The 21672-nt window shown below is 43.2% G+C and overlaps 1 protein-coding gene across 1 annotated transcript in view; it reads left to right on the forward strand.

The window, feature by feature from the left end:
- PACS1 (phosphofurin acidic cluster sorting protein 1) overlaps window positions 1-21672 on the forward strand; it is a 550726-nt gene that overhangs the window by 397595 nt on the left and 131459 nt on the right. The window contains exon 17 of the mRNA XM_082271176.1: window positions 20300-20410. Coding sequence (XP_082127302.1) covers window positions 20300-20410 — 111 coding nt within the window. The remainder of the gene's footprint in view (window positions 1-20299; window positions 20411-21672) is intronic.

A 21672-nucleotide genomic window follows, 5' to 3' on the forward strand; every position in this document is an offset into this window, starting at 1 on the left:
TAAACATGAATAAACATCCGTTGTTCCAGAGTCCTGTGTCTCTCACAACACGGAGAATATAACAGTTTGTATGAAAGTGTATAGCAATAATTGAGAGATGAGGAAAAAATCTAACCTGCCATATGTGTTATGGGCCACTGAATGATGGCTGTAGTCTCTTTCCATGGGATGCTGTATACGCCATACATTCACCAAATGATTAGTGTGTAAGAGTGACTTAATACGTGTAAGTGAAGCGATGGGAACAGAAAACTTACCGGAGGAGGTATCGACTGAAGGAGACAGGGCGATGCTGAAGTCAGCCCCTACAGTGTGGCATGTACCTCCGAAAGTCTGGTGAGAACGGTGGAGAGGAACCAAGCCTATTCCTACATTGGCCACTGTGAAGAGAAAACCATTATATTTCAGTTTTAGAAAGACATACCGTCCCGCCTTATCTACAAGGGTGTATTGAACCCACGGCAATTAAAAGAGTACATGCTCACTGGGCTTTTGGTTGTCACGTCACCAGCCATGGCATCATAGGAAGAAAAACATAAAATCACAGGCCTCCCCTGGTTCCACATGTCCCAACTAGAGAGAAAGGAGGAGAGCGAGAAAGAGAAGACAAGAAGGGGAAGAGGAAGGGAGGGAAGAGATATGCAGCAGAGGAACAAAAGGGAAGGGAAAGATGTACCATCTAAATTCTCTGTCACCAAATCCCGCCCAGGACCCAAAAAGAGGAGCAACACATAGGGGAGACTAATGGCGGCAAAGAGAGAAAAGTCAAATGATGCACATGCATACAGGCACTCAACATGGCCTCTAAGTGGCTCTATAATACCAATAATACAAAAAACATACAAAAGTAGATATAGAAAATTGTGGCTAAACAGAAAACAGTGCATTGTCCAGCACTGAACAGCCAATGGGGGTACGCAGAAGACTCATGGAACAGTGGCTCCAGAGCCCCCCAGTCCACAGTGTAGAGGAAAAAAAATGTAATGAAAAAGAAAAACCATACTGAGGGGAGGTTAGGCACTTGATAATAGCAGCGGGGGGAGATGTTCAAACAAATTGGTATAAAAACAGTAGCTCACAACATAGAACATACACCTCTATCGTTAGAGGAGAGGAATGAAATGTCTCTGGGACTATTCAGAAGATGAATAGAATAGAATGAGGGCTCAGGGAATAGTAATAATACAAAACAGTTAAGGCGGACAAACTTTTGATCTTCAAACTTAAAACTGCAAACTTCCGGAAAACAGAAAACCCAACTCCAGATCACAGCAGGACGGGGGCCTGCAACTATTGGATACCCTGAGTGGAGCACAGGCCTGTATCAGTCATTAGGTGCCTTTTAGGGAGGGTGACCTGGTTCTGCACTTGCAGCCCTGTTTCTGCCATTGAGGGGCAAAGGGTAGGCCTGGTGTAGTAGGGGGGAGAAGCCAGTCAGGTATAGCAACTTGTGGGAGCTCCAGGGTGCTGAGGAAGGTTGGGAGATCTCCAAGGGTGCAAGAGATTGTGGTTTTACCTTCATGGTGCACTCTGAGGGAAGGGGACACGCCATTGATATTTGATTTTGCGTTCCTGTAAGAGCTGCGTTGGAGGCCTCAGTGCTTTGCGCATGGCCAGTGTTTGGCGAGAGATCAGACAGAAGCATGATAGGGGATCATTGAATAAGATAGTGTCTTGAGAACTGGCAGCCCGCATGATGGCCTCTTTTTCCCTATAGAAGTGAACCCTGCAAAGGGTGTCGTGTACAAAGGTCGGGTCAGAATTGCGTGAGCCCGAGGTCCTGTGGACATGGTCCAATTCAATAGGGTCATCCTTATCTTTGTGAAGTAGTTGGTTGAAGATGGCAGTAACTGCTACATGCAGGTCCTTGGATTCTACAGTGTCTGGAATCCCGCATATCCTGATATTATTGCGGCGGTTCCTATTTTCTATGTCCTCTTGTTGGTAGGAGAGTTGTTGGAACATAATGGTATGGGAATTGAGGGTTTTCTCTTGGGATTGAACCGCTACACAGATCATCCATGGTATTTTCAACATCCTCAATCCTGATCCCAATATCCCCCTTTAGTTCAGATAACTCCTGTTTTCTATGTTTTTTCCATCCTTTTAAAATATTGTTCAAAGTCTGATTTAGTAGGGAGAGCTGTGATGTAGGAATGCTGGGATTCTATATCCCATCCATCTGTAGAGCCCAGGGATGTGTATGAATAACTTCTGAAATGCCTTAGTGAGTGGCCTGGGACCTCAATGGGATCATGTCCATCATGAGCACTCACCTGTGGCTCCAGTGCAGACTCCGAACGGGCTGGTGCCATCTTGGATTCAGGCCGCCTCTAAGCTGTGGCCAATCGGATGAAAAACTGTCCAAGATCCCCTCTGGAGCGGCTGCCACCTGGTCCTTTTTGCTCCTTCAGCTGATGCTTCCCCATTGTGAGCAGTAAAAGCCAGGTTCCCCGCTGCGAGGAGCCCTGTTAGGCTGTGAGGACCGGGAGCCTAGGTGAAGTGTGACTCCCCGCTCCATGCGCCAAGCCACGCCCCCTGCTTTCCCATTTTAAACTGACCACGCTAGGCATAGAAGCACATCCTTCCAACCATAGTCCCTTTTCTGGCTGTGCTGGGAGCACGACCTGCCTGTCCTCCAGGGGCTTAGACTTGGTGACATATATCCCATTCACAGCACGTCACTGAGAAGATCAGTATATTGCTGATACTCCTCCCTGCAATCTCCAGCTGTCTAAGCTCATTATAAATAATATATATTTTATTTTTATTAAAGATTTTTGAAAAAAAAAACATATACAAAATGGGTCCCAAAGGAACGTAACAAACATGGATACAAATACAAAGATTCACAAAACATATGAGACTCCAAGGAGTCTAAACCTTGCACAAAGTAGAAGGGAGAGGAAGTGAAAAGAGGGGGGGGGGGGGACTAAAGAAAACCATTGGGAAAGGGAAGCATGGGAAAAGGAGAAGAAATCATGAGCTATTAAAAAATATAATCCAATTTAGCATGACCTTAGAAGCATATGGTAACAGTAACCTAAAGCACAAGTTATACAAGGGGGAGCCAAGGCATGGGGTGCGAGAGGCAGTCAATGAAACAGAGAGGCAGCAGCCCCTGCGGCCTCTGTCAAAGTTGGGCCCAGAGGGGAACCAAAAGATGAGGTATCCCAGGCATCCCATGTCTTGTTAAAGTGAGGTATGGTGTCACCCACCAGAGCTGTCAAATATTCCATCCTGCATATTTCAGCAATAATCTTCAGTAATTGGGTTAAATCGGGTGGGTTGGTTGATAGTCAATGTAGTGGGATCAACCGCTTAGCTGCCAGTAGAATAAATGAGGCAAGTTTGTCTGAGAATTTACCTGTGGAAGGGAAGGCCAGAAGTAGCGGTCCAAGGGGAAAGAAAAATCCAGAACCTGTTGGAGCAGAGACATTACCGAGGACGAAAAAGGTATAACAACGCCAACATAAAGGAGACGATTTTGGCAATGAAGAACTTCTGGGGTTCTTTACCAGAACAGTAGTATTTTATAGGCTGCCACGCATCTAGAAATCTTAGACGTTGATGACCGCATTCTATCCCAAACAGGGATGGGGATTGGACTCTGAAGAATGGAGGACCATTTCCTCATATAACTCAAGGGATAGTGGAGTGGCTTCATGAAGGATCTTATAAATAGAAGCTATAAGGTGAAGTTGATGAAGGCCATTAGCACATAGAAGTTCAAATGCAGTGGGTTTGGACAGAACTAGCGAAGGCAATAAGGAGGAGAAAAAATGCTTAATTTGGAGATATTGGTAGAAAGCCTTTTTCTAAACATGGTGTTTTGATTGTAATTCTGCAAAGGTGCAGAACCTACGAGTAAGTTGATGAACATAATGGTGAAGTTGAAAAAGACCTGCCTGCGCACACATTTTGAATAATGGCAGACTATCAGGGAGGAGGGGGGTTGAGGAGCACATTAGTTAAATGGGGGGCATGGCGAGGAGAGAGAACTGGTTCTCACAGGTATGCCAGATCTTAACAGAAAACATGGAAGCTAGGCAAAGACTCTGAAGTTTAGGGTCTAATGAGGAAGAGGTGGACCATATCAAGGAACAGGGGTGGAAACAGGGAGACCATCTTGATCTCCGACCATCTGCCCGGTGCCTCCTGCGAAGTCCAAGAAGCTATCGAGACGGAGATCCCCGAACACGCTACGCAGATATATAGTAAACTCACATATAAGACCGCTTCTATCTGCGTAGCGTGTTCGGGGATCTCTGTCCCGCTCCGTCACATCACTTCCCGGCATTTCCTCCTCCTACGCGTTACGTCACGAATGTCAGGTGACTTCCTCAGGGAATTCAACAAGGAGATATAAGGATCACCCCAAGAGAAAGTGGACGGCGTTGGAACAAAGGATCCATAACCACAGCCATTTATGGTCAAGTGATACGGGCGTATTACTGACCTCATTGAGGTGAGCATTTAGAGCTCTTGGAAGTGATTTCACTGAAAGGATCTGGGACACGAAAAATCAGGTGGAGGAAGAATTGGACTCACTGAGAAGCACTTTATTTTGGCTTATTTTGCACAAGAAATTATATCGGACACTGGAATTTATTTATTTATTTACCCACTGAGAAGCACTTTTTATATTGGCTTATGTGCACGAGAAACTTTATTGGACACTTGTATTTATTGATTCATATAGAATATGTTAAAAATATTCATTTATACTCTATTTAATAAGAAGAGGAATATTAGTATTTTACCATACACAGTGGTTTATTGTTTACGCACTTGTTCACTTTGTATATTATAAGCACTTTATTATCCAATATAAGTGGGACACGAGCACTTTTAGAATTACCAATATATTGACACTAACACCTTTTTAATTACCAAATTTATGAATACGGATATTATTTGAAGCACACCAATCACTGTGGAGCACATAAATTACCTTTCTCACCCTCTATATAGATTAATGGTCACATCAGCACTTTAAGATAGTATTACTATAGAAGGTACCTGTTGAAGAAGTATACATATATCGTCCTATGCACTTTTATGAAATAAGGATTTAGTGGAGATAAGTGGATATATAACCAAAGTCTTATTATAATCGCTGGTCGAGCAATCCCTAAAGCGCAGTACAACCTCCCTTACATTATATGTGATAACTGTCTTATTTGGTGTCAGTTAATGTACTAGCAGCATTAGGGTGAGTAGTGAGACCCTTCCAAGGTAGCGCAGGGACCACATTTTACATATTTGTATAAAGGGCTTGTAATGCCGAAATCAAAGGGCCTCCAAATCCAAATCTAGACAACGTATCGAACATATAAGGCCAACTTAGGCTATCAAATGCCATTTGGGCGTCGCGACTAAGAATGAGAGCGGGGCGTTTAACCCTATTTAACATAGTGATTAAATCTATGGTGCTCCTAGTGTTGTCTTCAGCGTGTGTCTGGTTGGAACAAAACCTACTTGGTCTCTGTCTATAAGTTTAGAGAGTAGATGAGAGAGGCGATTAGCAAGGATTTTCGTGAATATCTTGTAGTCAGAATTCAGTAGTGCTATGGGCCTATAGTTGTTTGAGATGGATGGGTTCATAGCCGGTTTCGGGATGACTGTGATTAAAGAATGGGAGAATGAAGACTGAGGGACCTTACCATCTTACGTGGAATTGTATAATGATAACATATGGGGAGCCAGGATATGCAAGTAAGTCTTAAAATAGATATAGGGCCGACCATCAGGTCCTGGGGATTTGTGAGCGGGAAGGTGTTTGATTGTAGCAGACAGTTCTTCAAGTGTAATAGGGGCATTCAAGTGTTGACGATCGGTCACGCAGACCTGAAACTAGGCGGAGACGGGCCACCGTGGGGGAAGCCAGAAGACGTCGCTCGGCAATTTTCAGCCTGTCCAGAAGTGCCAATTTCTGAGTTGCCATATTCTTCTTCTGGCGAGAACCTAGAGATATACATTGACCTCTGAAGAAAGCCTTATGGGCCTCCCACAGGGTGGACTCCGCCTCTACGGAGCCAGCATTCAACTCAAAAAATTCAGACGGCCTGTGAGAGGGCCTCCTTTAGTAGGTGGTTGATTAAACAAGGATTCATTCAATTGCCAGTGGCACCTCCTAGGGAAAGCCCCTGAGAGAGACAAATCCAGGGAGAGTGGAGCGTTATTGGACCAGGCAATTGGACCCAGGTCAGATGACACAACCTTAGTCAAAAGAGGAGCGCAAATAAATAAATATTCTAGTCTGGAAAACCTCTTATGCGGAGAGGAGTAAAAAGAAAATTGTTTACCAGTCGGGTGTTTGATCCTCCACACGTCAAGCAAGCCGTGTGTCCGTATTAGCCTCCGAAAGTAGGCAGATGGGGACTGCGTAAAGGGGGGGGTCCAGTGTGGAACAAGGATTTCCTGTCCCGTGAAATCACCTCCTACAATAGTGAATGGGTGAGGGGATTTCTCCAGGAGCCCGAAGGCATCTGAGAGAAACCCCATCTGCCCAGTGTTAGGAACATAAACATTCATAAGGCCAAAATGAACAAACAGGTATTCACATTCCAAAATAATATAGTGTCCTCGTGGATCAAGGCAAGATGACTTGATCCGGAGAGGGCAGGTGCGACTAATGAGGACCGCCACCCCAGCCTTTCCGGATGGGTCTGAAGCCACAAAAGAGTGAGGAAAGTAGCGGGAGGCAAATTTGAAAGAGCTGCCAGAGCAGAAGCGAGTCTCCTGGATCAGGATCACGTCATGCCCTAAACTCCTTGAGAGCTGTCCAGCGTCTCTTAATGAAATTCAGTCCTTTGACGTTATAGGATAAAAGTTTTAAAGCCATAGGTATGTAAACAACAAGAGGCACTCGGATCTTAGAAGGGACAGGGGGCATCCCCCGGTCAAATAAAAATAGAGGGTGTAGATGAAGAAAAAAATATAAGGACATGCAAGAAAAAACAAGAAAAAAAAGAGTCTCTTGTAGAGAACAAAAACAGTCCAAACCTAAGGCCTCAAGGGCCTAAACGGCAAGGTAAAAAAAGTCAAACAATGCATAACCCGAGGGGTAAAAAAAACAAGATGGGGAGAGAGCGGTGACGGCATCACTCTCCTGCCCAACAGTTAGTGCAAAAGAACATAATAATTAATGATACCACCTTCGGAGCAGGCCGGGGAGGCCACCACCAGTCCAGCTGCAGAGCTTCCTTGCTATCGTAGTAGTGAAAGCGGACCACCACATCTCTGGGCCTGGCCCCTGCAGGGGGTTTGGGGGCCAGCGATCTGTGGGCACTATCTAGCCGCCAGTCTATGTCTGCAACATCAGGTGCAAGATGATTAAAGAGGCCCAGGAGTTAAGGACGGAGCTGGTTATCAGGCACATTTTATGATATCCCTCTGATGCGCCTCTCCCTGTTCTCCAGGTCTTCCTGGTTGGTTTGTAACTGAAAAACTGACTGTTTCAGAGAGGAGATTTCCTCTTCAATAGCTTGCATATATTGGATCATATCATAAAATTTAGTTTCCAGGGTTGCTGTACGTTCCCCAATTTGATCAATTTCACCCCTCAATTCCTGGGATAGCTTCCCAACTTCCTGGGCTATATTGCGGGTCAGCTGAAGTAATAAAGTTTACAGTTTTTCATCCAGGAGTTCTGAGGTTAAGAGGGATTGAGTGGAGGGTCCCATAGTATCAGTGGGGACTGCCTGTGAAAAGTGAAGGGCCCCGGGGATGGCGTCTCGATAGTGCAGATCCCCCTGAGAAATCGAGGCCGGGGTGCGGGCCTAGTCAGGTAGCGATCCATAGCTGCAGGAGGCCGTGGGACAGATGGAGGCCATGAATAGGGTTTTTGATAGCCAATTTTCACCATGGGCTGCTCCAGAGGAGGCAGGGAGGTAGGGTCACTCACCCCTTGGTCTATCGGTGGCTTAAGAAGCTGTACAGGGGGACAGGAGAGCAGCGCCAGACCGGAGCTCACCTAGAAAGCGTCCGCCATCTTGTAAAGCCGCGCATGATAAATATATATTTTTTATATATATATATTTATATATAGATATAGATATATCGATATATATATATATATATATATATACACAGTATCTCACCATAACGTTTTTTCATGTGACGAAATGACACTTTGCTACAATGTAAAGTATACAGCATGTATAACAGTGTAAATTTGCTGTCCCCTCAAAATATCTCAACACACAGTTATCAATGTCTAAATTACTGGCAACAAAAGTCAGTACACCCCTAAGTGACCATGTCCAAATTGGGTCCAACGTGTCAATATTTTGTGTGGCCACCATTATTTAACAGCACTGCCTTAACCCTCTTGGGCATGGAGTTCACCAGAGCTTCACAGGTTGCCACTGGAGTCCTCTTCCACTCCTCCATGACCATATCACTGAGCTGGTAGATGTTAGAGACCTTGCGCGCCTCCACTTTCAATTTGAGAATGCCCCACAGATGCTCAATAGGGTTAAAGTCTGGAGACATGCTTGGTCATTCCATCACCATTGCTTTCATCTTCTTTAGCAAGGCAGTGATTGTCTTGGAGGTGTGTTTGGGGTCGTTATCATGTTGGAATACTGCCCTGGGGCCCAGTCTCCAAATGGATGGTGTGACGAGACCCTTGCGCGCCCTGTCCGCTCTCCTGACACTCCTCTGTTTCTAGTCTGTTTCTAGTCAGTCAGCTTGCAGATCGCATCGTCTGATGGTTCGGTCAACCAAGGATCCGGGATCCGAACTACAGCTATGTGCCGTTCGGAATCCATTAGAACAAACACCAAGCAGGCTGTATGTAAGTTCAAGCAGGAAGACAATTTATTGGAAGAACACAGCACACTTTATACAGAAAGTGGAATATCCATGTAAATGAGGGCTTGAAATGAGTCAACAGGGATTGGTCAGATAGCTTTGACCAATGCAAATGAGGGCTTGAAAATGAGTCAGTAGTGATTGGTCAGATAGCTTTGACCAATGCAAGAAGACAGAAGCCCCAGGGGGCAATCAATAGTCAGACACAGAACAATGGTTCCCTAACGAGCCCTCAATACACATTACTCTGTGTCAATACCTCCCTTAGCAGACAACAGGTGTGGTCATTAGCATTAGCACACCTGACAATAGCCACCTCAGACAGTAAGCAACATTTTCATAACTTCTAAAATATTCATCACATTCAAATAAAACTTACATTTTCAGAATCAGCATACTTCAAATGCAAACATAACCAAAAATCATAGAAATCCCTCCAGGGTTTAAAAAGTTAGACGGAAGTCCTTTTCTGACCGACCGTCTCTTCAGAACTTCCTGGGATGACCATATAAGGAGTGGACTTCCTGCTCAGAAACCTCATGGCAAAGGGAACAATGGACCATGCTGACAAAAATGAAGCAATTCAACCCCTCACCCATCTGTCCTTAAATTCCAGTGATGGTGAACACCATCACAGATGGGATCATGCTCTGCTTCAGTATGTCACAGTACATGTTGGTATTCATGGTTCCTTCAATGAATTGTAGCTCCCCAGTGCCGGCTGCACATGCCTGACACCATCTAAACTAAATAAGTTTATGTTGGTCTCGTCAGACCACAGGACATTGTTCCAGTAATCCATGTCTTAGTCTGCTCGTCTTCAGCAAACTGTTTGTGGGCTTTCTTGTGCATCATCTTTAGAAGAGGTTTCCTTCTGGGACGACAGCCATGCAGACAAATTTAATGCAGTGTGCGACGTATGGTCTGAGCACTGACAGGCTGACCTCCCACCCCTTTAACCTCTGCAGCAATGTTGGGAACATTCATATGTCTATTTCCCAAGGACAACCTCTGGATATCAAGGTAAAAAAGGGGAGAAACCAGCGCTATGGATAAAAAACTCAGAGACTTAAAATACTTAGGTTGCAGCCACCAACCAACCCCTAAAATTTAGGGGTCAAATGTAATATATGAGGGGGAAATAGTTGGAAACGGCGCTACCTTTGGTGTGTATGGTAAACCAGACCATATATAGTTATGTGCAAACTGAAAGTGCTAGTGCAAAGATAAAATATGTACAGAAATGATTCTCATACAAAAAATGTATATAAACTCTAAAAACTGGCCGGATATTAAAATACAAACGTGCTAGTGAAGATATTTAATATTGTGACAAGATATGGTACAGGTAGTAATAAATATAAATATTGATGAAATAATATGTAAAGGTGTAAGCAAAAGGTAAGATACTGCGCTACCCCTATATAAGTGATAAAAAACTTGTGTTGTGCAACTGGTCAGTGTATGTACACGTGTGAACATGAAACCAATACTGCTGTGCTAAGTTGCCATACTTGCTGATATTGATATAAAATAAATAATAAACAATAATATATAATGAATAGCGAAAAAATATTATCTAAAGTGCACGTGCTAATATATAAATTAATGTTGCTGATAAAGTGCTAATGAATAAATATTTTACAATAACATATGAACATGCATTCCAATACAAAAGTCCATATAGTGAATAGTAGATGAAAATGGTGCAAAGCCGTGCTCAGAAGAAAGTCTCTTATAGTGAAATTGGAATCGAGTGTGCCGGTGATCCTTGAATGCTAACACTCTGTGCCAGAAAGAGGTAAGGTAGCCCACTTACCAGACGATGTGGATTCTTATGGCGTACGCCGATAAGAATCTAAAACGCTTATTCTGCTGCTCCTGTGATATGGATGGACGGATGGACGGTCTCGTTATGGATACGGATGTATACTCAGTATGGAAGAAAAAAGGGAAAAAGGCTCCTCATAGTGTAGAAGGTTTATAACCTTTATTCAAAAATTATTTTAAAAACCACATCAATCTTCATAAAAAACATCCGTAAATGTCCATAAAACCCCCAAACGACACTGCAGCTAAAAACTTTTAAGAACTTGGACACTCCAAATAAAATCACTCCAAATGCAAAACATGCGTGACACATCAAACAGGGTTTGACCGATAAAAACCACTCAGGTCAAAAGATAAAAGCCATCGCTAGTGAGCTCCTGTGTTGCCTTGCGGCTATGAGAAAAAACAGGACGCTGGCTCTCTCTGCTCGTGTGCGCCGTTCCCGGAAGTGTGGGTTCCGGCGTGCGGTCCAGCTGCTGGCTCAAAGCGAGGCAACGTGCGTGCCAACTTGACGCGTTTCGTCAGAATGTGACGTCTTCGGAAGTGGCTCAAATATGTAAAGGTGATCAATCCAAATAAACATAAATATAGTTCGGTAGAAATTGTGATAGTGATGGTGAGTTCCGATTGCTGTGTTCCCAATACCACTAGAGGTCGCACTTACCCCTCAGCAAGATAGTAATACTGGCTGCATAGGGTAGGTGTATAGAAAAAACTCTCAGAGCTGTTCCCAATCTATCCTTACGGACCGACGGATCCCATCTGAGTGTAGGGGAAAAACCTCTTAGTGTAGCATGTAATTTAAAATCACAAAGGGAGCAGTAGTGACTCACACTTAAGATGCGGCTGTAGCAGATCGACTCAGACAGTTGCAAGCAGCGCCGAAGGAGCTTCCGCGTTCCACACACGGCGAGCTGCAGACTGGAAGTGACGTTGACGTTAGGTTTTTTTGCGCTTTTTATTTTTTGCGATATTAATAAAAAAAGAGCGAAAATTTTGCGAAAAATTGACATTTTCTACTTTGACTGTTTTTCATATATTTAGGCCAAAATGTACAGTATTTAGCTACATGTCTTTGACAAAAAAAATTCTCAATGAGCGTATTTTTATCCACTTTAAGACCGGAAGATTTTACCCCCTTCATGACCAGGCCATATTTTGCAATTCGGCACTATGTTATTTTAATGGACAATTGCGCGGTCGTGCGATGATGTACCTAAATTAAATTTATGTCCTTTTTTTCCCACAAATAGAGCTTTCTTTTGGTGGTATTTGATAACCTGTGCGATTTTTAATTTTTGAAAAGAAGAGCAACAATTATGAAAAAAACTATATTTTTCACATTCTGATATAAAACATTCCCAAAAAAAATGTAAAAATCCAAATTTTTTTAATGGCGGCGATCTGTGATTTTTTGCCGGATTGGGACATAGCGGCGGACAGATCGGACCCCTAACTGACATTTTTGACACTTTTGGGGGGACCAGTGACATTACTACAGTAATCAGTGCTATAAATATGCACTGGTACTGTAATAATGACACTGGCAGGGAAGGGGTTAACACTGTTGGTGATCAAGGGGTTAAATGTATGCCTCATGCTTACTGACGTGTGTGTGGGGGGGTGTTCTGTGACACAGACAGAGATCGCTGGGTCAGTTACGCTGAATCCTGTGATCTCTGCCTGTCTGTCACAGAGAAGATCCGCCTGCTTTGTTTACACAAGCGGGCAGATCTTCTCCCACTTTCCCCGACAATCGGGAAAGAGAGGCGTCAATCCTCTCCTCCTCTGGCCCGACTCGACACAGCGGGAGCGAGCCTCTGGTGCGCACGAGTCCAGCGACGTAGGTCTATGTCGCTGGACCCAGGGGAGCTGCAATGCTGCAGTAGAAGCACAGTGAGCGGTTGTAATGTGGTTAATGGCTGTGTTGTTATTTTTAGGGGACAATACATTTACACTGTTATACAAGCTGTACACTCACTACTTTACATTGTAGCAAAGTGTCATTTCTTCAGTGTTCACATGAAAAGATTTAATAAAATATTTACAAAAATGTGAGGGGTGTACTTACTTTTGTTGAGCTAGTGTGTGTGTGTGTGTGTGTGTATATATATATATATATATATATATATATAGCCAAAAGTTTTGAGAATGACAAATTCGTTTTCCCAAAGTCTGCTGCTTCAGTGTTTTTAGATCTTTTTGTCAGATGTTACTGGTATACTGAAATATATCTACAAGCTTTTTAGAAGGCTTTTATTGATAATTACATTAAGTTTATTCAAAGAGTCAATATTTGCAGTGTTGACCCTTCTTTTTCTAGACCTCTGCAATTTTCCCTGGCATGCTGTCAGTTAACTTCTGGGCCACATCCTGACTGATGGCAGCCCATTCTTTGCAAAATCAATTGCAAAAAAGTTTATGGTGCAAAGCACCAGTTCCCTGCGCTCAGAGCGGTGTAGTTACTAGTCCACCATTTTAAGGTCTTTCCACTGTTTCTGGAGCGGTGGACACGACAACCCAGGAAAAAATGCTACGGCCTTGCTGCCCCTTACACGACCAGAGAAGTCTGGAAACACTGTAAACAACAAAACAAACACAGGGGCGCACAGGCCTAGTGCATTATCCTTTGGATGGTTTATTTAAAAGTAAAAAGATTAAAAATACAAACGAGTTCTTGGTTAAAAGCATATCACATAAGGAACGCAGTCCACAGTACTTGGGTCCGAGGGTAAGCTGTCCCTTGAATTTGTAATGGCTAACGCGTTTCGAGGCTTAGCCTCTTCCTCAGAGCCTCTTTTGCAAAATCAATGCTTGAATTTTGTCATAATTTGTGGGGGTTTTTTGTTTCCGTCAGTCCTCAGCAGTCCAATCCCTGTACCGTTTGCAGAATGTCTTTTTGCAGTCTGTCCCTGATGTTTGTCCTGGAGAGAAGGGGCATCTTTGTTGCCCTTCTTGACAACAGGCCATCCTCCAAAAGTCTTCTCTGCCTGCTGCCATTCCTGAGCAAGCTCTGCACTGGTGGTGTCCCAATCCCGCAGCTGAATCAACCGAAGGAGACTGTCCTTGCACTTGCTGGACTTTCTTGGGCACCTATAAGCCTTCTTCATAAATGCAGTGGAATGTTTTTGATGGGAATAAGTTCATTTTCGTGGCAAAAAGGGACTTTGCAATTACTTGAAGTTCATCTGATCACTCTTCATAACATTCTGGAGTATATACTAATTGCCATCATAAAGATTGAGGCAGCAGACTTTGTGATAATAACATTCTGGAGTATACGCGAATTGCCATCATAAATACTGAGGCAGCAGACTTTGTGATATGTGTGTCCTTCTCAAAACTTTTGGCTATAGCTATCTCATATATATATATATATATATATATATATATATATATATATATATATATACCGTATTTATGGGCATATAACACGCACCTCAATATTTGGAGAGAAATTTCAGGAAAAAAGCTTAAATTTAAAATAAACAGCTTTTTTGTTTTTTTAAATCAAATGACATCTCCCCAGTGCCCATGAATGCATCCTCATCAGCAGTGTCCAGCAATGCATCCTCATCAGCAGTGTCCAGCAATGCATCCTCGTCAGCAGTGTCCATATATGCAGCCTCATCAGCAGTGTCCATATATGCAGCCTCATCAGCAGTGTCCATATATGCAGCCCATCAGCAGTGTCAATATATGCAGCCTCATCAGCAGTGTCCATATATGCAGCCTCAATATATGCAGCCCATCAGCAGTGTCAATGTATGCAGCCCATCAGCAGTGTCAATATATGCAGCCTCGCAAACGCCATTGGAACTGTCCGAATCTGTTTTAAAAAAGGGCAGGAAGCAGCGCCAAGAGCAGAAGGGGCGGGCCGGGCCGAGGAGAAGGAAGGACGAGCTGTCATAAGAGCAGAAGGGGGCGGACCGGGCCGAGGAGAAGGGAGAACGAGACGTGTGACGTCTGTCATAGGCGGGACTTCCGATGACTGTGCGCGCTCGTTCTCCCTTCTCCTCGGCCCGGCCCGCCCCCTTCTGCTCTGACAGCTAGTCCTTCCTTCTCCTCGGCCCGGCCCGCTCCTTCTGCTCTCGGCGATGCTTCCTGGCCTTTTTTTTTTTTAAATATCGGCGTATAACACGCACTGCTGCTTTTTCTCCATTTTTAGGAGGAAAAAGTGCGTGTTATACGCCGATTTAAATACGGTATATATATAATATATACACACACACAGTATCTCACTTTACACCCCTCACGTTTTTGTAAATATTTTATTATCGCCTTTCACGTAAAAACACTGAAGAATTGGCACTTTGCTACAATGTAAAGTAGTGAGTGTGTAGCTTGTATAACAGTGTAAATGTGCTGTCCCCTCAAAATAACTCAACACAGCCATTAATGTGTAAACCGCTGGCAACAAAAGAGAGTATACCCCTAAGTGAAAATGTCCAAATTGGGCCCAATTAGCTGTTTTACCTCCCAGGTGTCATGTAACTCAGCGTTACAAGGTCTCAGGTGTGAATGGGGAAAAGGTGTGTTAAATTTGGTGTTATTACTCTCACTCTCTCATACTGGTCACTGGAAGTTCAACATGGCACCTCATGGCCAAGAACTCTCTGAGGATCTGAAAAAAAAAATTGCTGCTATACATAAAGATGGCCTAGGCTATAAGATTGCCAAGACCCTAAAACTGAGCTATAGCACGGAAGGCAAGACCATACAGCGGTTAACCAGGACAGGTTCTTCACTCAGAACAGGCCTCGCCATGGCCGAATAAAGAAGTTGAGTGCACATGCTCAGCGTCCTATCCAGAGGTTGTCTTTGGGAAATAGATGTATGAGTATTGCCAGCATTGCTGCAGAGGTTGAAGGGGTGGGGGGGGGGTCAGCCTGTCCATGCTCAGACCATAGTCTGCACTCTACATCCATTTCAAAGTCTCTTCTAAAGATGATGCAAACCCGCAAACAGTTTGCTGAAGACAAACAGACTAAGGTCATGGATTACTGGAGCCATGTCCTGTGGTCTGATGAGAACAAGATAAACCACGAACATCCGGGTCCGGCGTCTGACGTAGGCGTCCTTCGTGACCACGTGACCACGCCCTGGTGCATTTCGTCAGCAAGTGACTTCAACAGAGGGCGACCACGCCCTGGCGAAACGCGTCGGGCGTGGTCACGCGGTCACGAAGGACGCCTACGTCAGACGCCGGACCCGGATGTTCGTGTCAGCTAGGTACCGAGCGGCGAACAAACAATACGGGGACCGGCTGCAACACGCAGGTTTACCTTCTTCCATGTTTATGCTGTATTTGCAGAATGTTGATGTAAGTGCAATTGCTTCAGGGGTATGTTCTTTTAGGGAAAAAGGTTCCATTAAAGCAGGATTACGCTATGAGACCTTGTTATTTTTTCATGCACTACGGTCTATCGTTTGGCCCCATGTGAGATCATCTCATCCAGTGGTCGTTGGGCTTTTTTTGGATACACCGTTATTTCTGGTGGAGTTTGGTTCCTCATCCAGAGTCTCGAGGTGGTCGGATGGTCCGTTATCATCCTGTTAAACAGCAGTATTTTGGGTCTATATATATTGATTATCTGGTGAGTTCACAACTAAGGGGGTGAGCACCGTGGTGAGGTGAAGGGTCCCTTTGTGTGATGATCGCTTGAGGATACTGACTGGACTATTATCTTTAGAGGACATTGGGACACAGTGCATGAACCTCATCCCTTTCCCATTTGCAGTTTTCTATTCTAATTTTATGATTATATGTTGGGACATATGATTTAAGCGCTGCTAGTGTGTCATTTATGGTACAGCTATTCAGCTTTTTTACCTATTGTATACACCTATATTTATATATATATATATATATATACATTTTTTTTCATATTTTATCAGGTTACAGTCAAATACGTGAATGTGTTTTATTGGGATTTTATTTGATAGATCAACACAAAGTGGCACACAATTGTGAAGTGGAAGGAAAATGGTAAATGGGTTTCAAAGTTTTTTTTTACAAATATCTGAAAAGTGTAGCGTACATTTGTATTCAGTCCCTCTGAGTCAACACTTTTTGTCTCTGAACAGCAATTTTGAAGTCTTGCCACAGATTCTCAATTGGATTTTGACTGGGCCATTCCAACACATGAATATGCTTTGATCTCAACCATTCTATTGTAGCTCTGGCTGCATGTTTAGGGTTGTTGTCCTGCTGAAAGGTGAACCTCGGCCCCAGTTTTAAGTCTTTTGCAGACATTAATAGATTTTCGTAGATTTCCCTGTATTTGGCTCCATCCATGTTCCCATCAACTCTAATTCTTCAATTAGTACCAAAATCATGTGCATGTATCTGTGTGTCAGCAACATGCGCACACACCCTTAGTGTAAGGATCATTAAACTTGCTACTAATTGAATAATTAATTAGATTGTTTCCATGTGTTATATATATATATGTGTGTGTGTATATATAGGATATAAAAAAAAAATTTCAGAACTTTTTCCACCTTTAATGTGACCTATAAACTGTAAAACTCAGTTGAGGTACAAACTCAAATCTTTTAGTTGGAGGGAAGTAAAAAAAAAAATATATATATTTTTTTTTTTTTACACAAAATTGTCATAAGTTATTTCTCACACACAGTATATGCATGCTTGCAATTACACCGCAAAATACAATCTGCTACACTTTAGTATGGCAGTACCACATGTGTGAGACTTTTACACAGCCTCACCACATACAGAGGCCCAACATGCAAGGAGCAGGTGTTCTAGAAGCATAAATTACACATATAATTTCCTAACGACCTATCACACTTTTGAAGGCCCTGGAGCACGAGGACAATGGAATTGCCCACAAAATGTCCCCGATTTTGGAAAGCAAACACCCCAACGTATATTCTATGCGGCATAATGAGTCTTTTGAACATGTCATTTTTTTCCCACAAGTTTTTGGAAAATGTGGAAAGAAAATGAAAACCTATTTTTTTTTTTTTTTTTACACAAAGTTGTCAATTTATAAGATATTTCTAACACATAGCATGTATATAGCAAAAATTACACCACAAAATACATTCTGCTACTCCTCCTGAGTATGGCGATACCACATGTGAGACTTTTCCATAGCCTGGCCACATACAGAGGCCCAACATCCTAGTAGCACTTTAGGTGTTCTAGGAGCATAAATTACATATCTAATTTCATTACAATCTATCACACTTTTGAAGGCGCTGGAGCACCAGGACCGAGGTTACCGAGGTTTGTTTACATTCTCTGACTGGCTGTGATTGGACATGGGTCAGAGTGACACTCTCCATCTCCATCCCTGGGGGTGTGCACGAGTGCTGTGCACATGGACAGTGCATGTGGCCGGCTGTAATTGGACACAGCCGGTCACATGGTGAAGAGCCATTTTTTTTATTAGCTCTTTACACTGATCGGGGATGGGCTGTGTCCTGAGGGACACGCCTCATCGCCGTGCTGTGTGCCCCCGGGGGCGCGGGAGAGCGGCAAGAACGGGTGGACGTCATATGACGTCAGCCCAGAGGGAGGAGACATTCCTCATTTTACAATGCGCCGGTTGGGAAGTGGTTAACAAAGTAACGGTTCACATATACTTTAGTACTGCTTTCCAAAAAAAAAAAAATGATGAAACATCATAGGAGTTGAAGGGGTTGTAACTTGCCATCTGATGGTTTTTTTGGTTGCCAGTGTTCAAACCTTCCCACGGGCAGCTGTATAACCCAGTGTTCTGGAATCCTACTGTTTCTGTGTTCGTTGTTGAAATCCAAGAAAAGGATTTTTGGTGAGTATGATAATCCTGTTTCCTTTATCACATATAAGCACAGGACACAAGAGAGCTAATTCTTGGACTATTGGGTTATCCTCTACCTCTAGGTGAATGGATACCGGCAAATAGCAAGGCTTAAATATATGTGACACCTTCCTTGTGAAACAGCAGCTCGGGTAAACCTGATTTACATTTCCCCTTCTCAAGCTCCTGCATTGTCTGCTTCAAGGAAAAGAGAGGAAAGGCATTCTGGTGATTCTCATTGCAACAACTTTGCACAAAAGGGTGTGGTTGCCAGACATAGGCCCCAAGCAGACTGACTGTGGGCTCTAGTGAACGGTCCAGACATTCTAGCTCAAGGCGCCGAGCTCCATCCTGCTTCAATGTTGCTAGCTTTGTTTGCTTGGTTGTGAAAGCATACTTTGCCTGGTGAAAAATTGGAATGCTTCATCCCAGGAAATACTCTGACACTTAGGACTGGACAAGTCCTTAGCTCTGAGGAATATAAAGGTCTGGTTACTGTCTTGGCATTACTCTTCTGAGACTGTTGGTTTCTCATTCCTTGCCCAGAGAATTTATGCAAGGGGTGGCTCACATTGTTCCATCATTACGCTCCCTGCTAAGGTAGTGGGAACTCAATCTGGTGTTGCCTGTCCCTCAGAGGCCACCATTTCAAAACATTTGGGATATTTCTCTCGCTGTCCTCTCATAAAAGTTTGACTTTCTCATGGCTATGTCCACAATTGGAAGGGTATCTATACCTGTGGCTTTGTCTCATGAGCTTTTTCTTGTGCTTCACAAGGACAAGTTTGTGTTGAGAATATGGAATTCCTTCCTGTCCAAGGTGATCTCAAAGTAAATTAATCAGGACAAAGTGTTGCCTTTTTTTGTCCAGCTCCAAAATATCCTAAGGTTATTGCTCTTCACTGCTTGGTTGTGCAATCGACCTCACAGCCTTAAATCACGAATCTGTTTGTGTTGCCTGAAGGTTCCCGAATGGGACAGGCTGAAACTAGATCCGCTATTGCTATCAAATGGATTTGACTAAGTCAATATTAAGGCATTTGACCTAAAAGGTAGGATTCTTCCTTTTCCTGTAAATGCCCACTCTACCAGAAGTGTTGGTTCTTCATGGGCTTTTCAACATCAGACTTCATTTCCCAGGTCCGTAAAACGGTCCCCTGATCCTCTGCTCATACATTCGCCAATTTTTACCATGTGCATGTTCAGGCCTTGTGAACTGTTACTGTTGGGCCTTTTAGAAGTTGTTTACTGTTGCCTGCCTCTTGTGGGATTGCTTTTGGGAGTCCCAATAGTCTAAGAATTAACACTCTTGCGTCCTGTGATGTATGATTAGGAAAACAGGATTTTTTACTTACCTGTAAAATCCCTTTTTTGGAGTACATCACAGGACATACGTGCCTCCCATCTGATTTCACTCTGGTATTACTTGCTGAAAAAATGGAAGTAATGCTGGGAGTAAGAGAGGCTGTGCTTGGCAGTGTCAAGCTTTGTGCCAGTGTTTAAGCATCAGGAGGTGGAGCACACCCTAAAGAATCCTCTCCTCTGTGGCCTATGATGTACTCAAAGAAAGAGATTTTTAAAAGTAAGTAGAAAATCATGTTGTTTTTGTTATCACATTCCCTCATAATATCCTGCTTCAGAACCAACATGGAATGTACCAGTCTTATAACCATTTACATTCTGAGTTATGAATAGGCTAATGTGTGCACCCAGCGTTGCATAGGAATACTCCAGAACCACAACTTTGCATATTTGAGCAAATGGTACAATACATTTTTTATTATGTTATGCATGAGTTATGTCTAATTTCCTTTACTTTTTTTTTTTTTTTTTTGTAGGATCACATCCTGTTTGTAAATATCTTTCTTCCCTGGATTCTCGTTATGCTTCCCTGTTTTTCGATGCTGCTTGGAGGGAGCTATTCAACAAATCTGAACCTCCAGCTATAGGTAAGGTGTTTGTTTTGTTTTTGCTTTTTTGTGTTTAGTTCCAAGATACTAATAATCGAACAGGAAACTGATACTGATATAGACGATAAAGGAAGCTTGCTATGAAGGTCTGTGTGTGTGTGTCTCTCTCAATGATGACATTCCACCAATTGATTCCTCTATCAAGATTCATTTTGCACCATAGCCACTGCAGCTCCTTCAGCAGCTTCTGGATTGGTTGACTCTTCACCAGAGTTATGGAGGACCATATCCTTACTCCACCAAATGAAAGATGTGTGGCCAGCCTATAAATGTTGCTGCCATACACTGGATCCTGCTATATGCTTTCCCCTTGGCATGGAGTTTAATACATGGCATTAGCCACAGTGTGCTTTACAGGTTGTCGGTTATTGGCAAAGCCCTGCTCTTGAAAACTTCTGTGGGAGCATCCCCATTATGAAGGGATAAGCCAGGATGGGATATATATTCTGTGTTACCCCTGCCTACCAGCCTCTTATGGTGAGTTGAAGGTGGAAGCCCTTTACACATTAAGCCCTGGATGCCCTTGTATTCTCTAAATCACCTTTCAGAGTGGAAGCTGCCAACCACTCGGCTCCTTCCTCTTTTCATTCAGGAATTTAGATCAGCAACAGCATCTGGTGGTCTCCTGTGGGCACGATATTACTGCCGGTGTTTGGCGTTAAGACCTTTCCCCTACCTCTCTACTGCTGCGGAGGTTGTGAGTGTCCAAATACTTGTCAAGCTAAAGGCGGCCATAGATGTAGTGGATTTCTTTTCCTTCAACTATGGGTTGGTTGGGAAGCCATCCCTGCCAGGAGAACATTATTGCTAGTGGTTATAACAGCTGTTAGCAATAATCTCATTATTAGTAAATTATGGCCTTGGCTATACATCAGGGGTGTCCAAACTTTTTTCAAAGAGGGCCAGATTTAATGAAGTGAACATGCGTGAGGGCCGACCATTTTGCCTGACATTCTTTGGACCATTAAAATGAAATGCAAATTAACTATTTTATGCAAAGTTTATTGCAAACTGCATACTTTTCATTTCATCACATGGATGACAAATCTAAACAGGTGTTCAATCGCTCTGCCTTTCATATCTGAAGGCCAGATGAAGAAAAAATTAATTCCAGGAAGCTGAAATGTATGTCAGGAACATTGTAATGTACATTGCATATTATTGGTAATAAAGGTTGTCTGTCAAATTTTAAGTTAAAAAAAATATGAACAGGAACATAAAGTAATATATTGATAACTGAT

The sequence above is a fragment of the Pelophylax lessonae genome (assembly GCF_965119305.1).
Source record: "Pelophylax lessonae genome assembly, chromosome: 10".
In the NCBI taxonomy this organism is placed as follows: domain Eukaryota; kingdom Metazoa; phylum Chordata; class Amphibia; order Anura; family Ranidae; genus Pelophylax; species Pelophylax lessonae.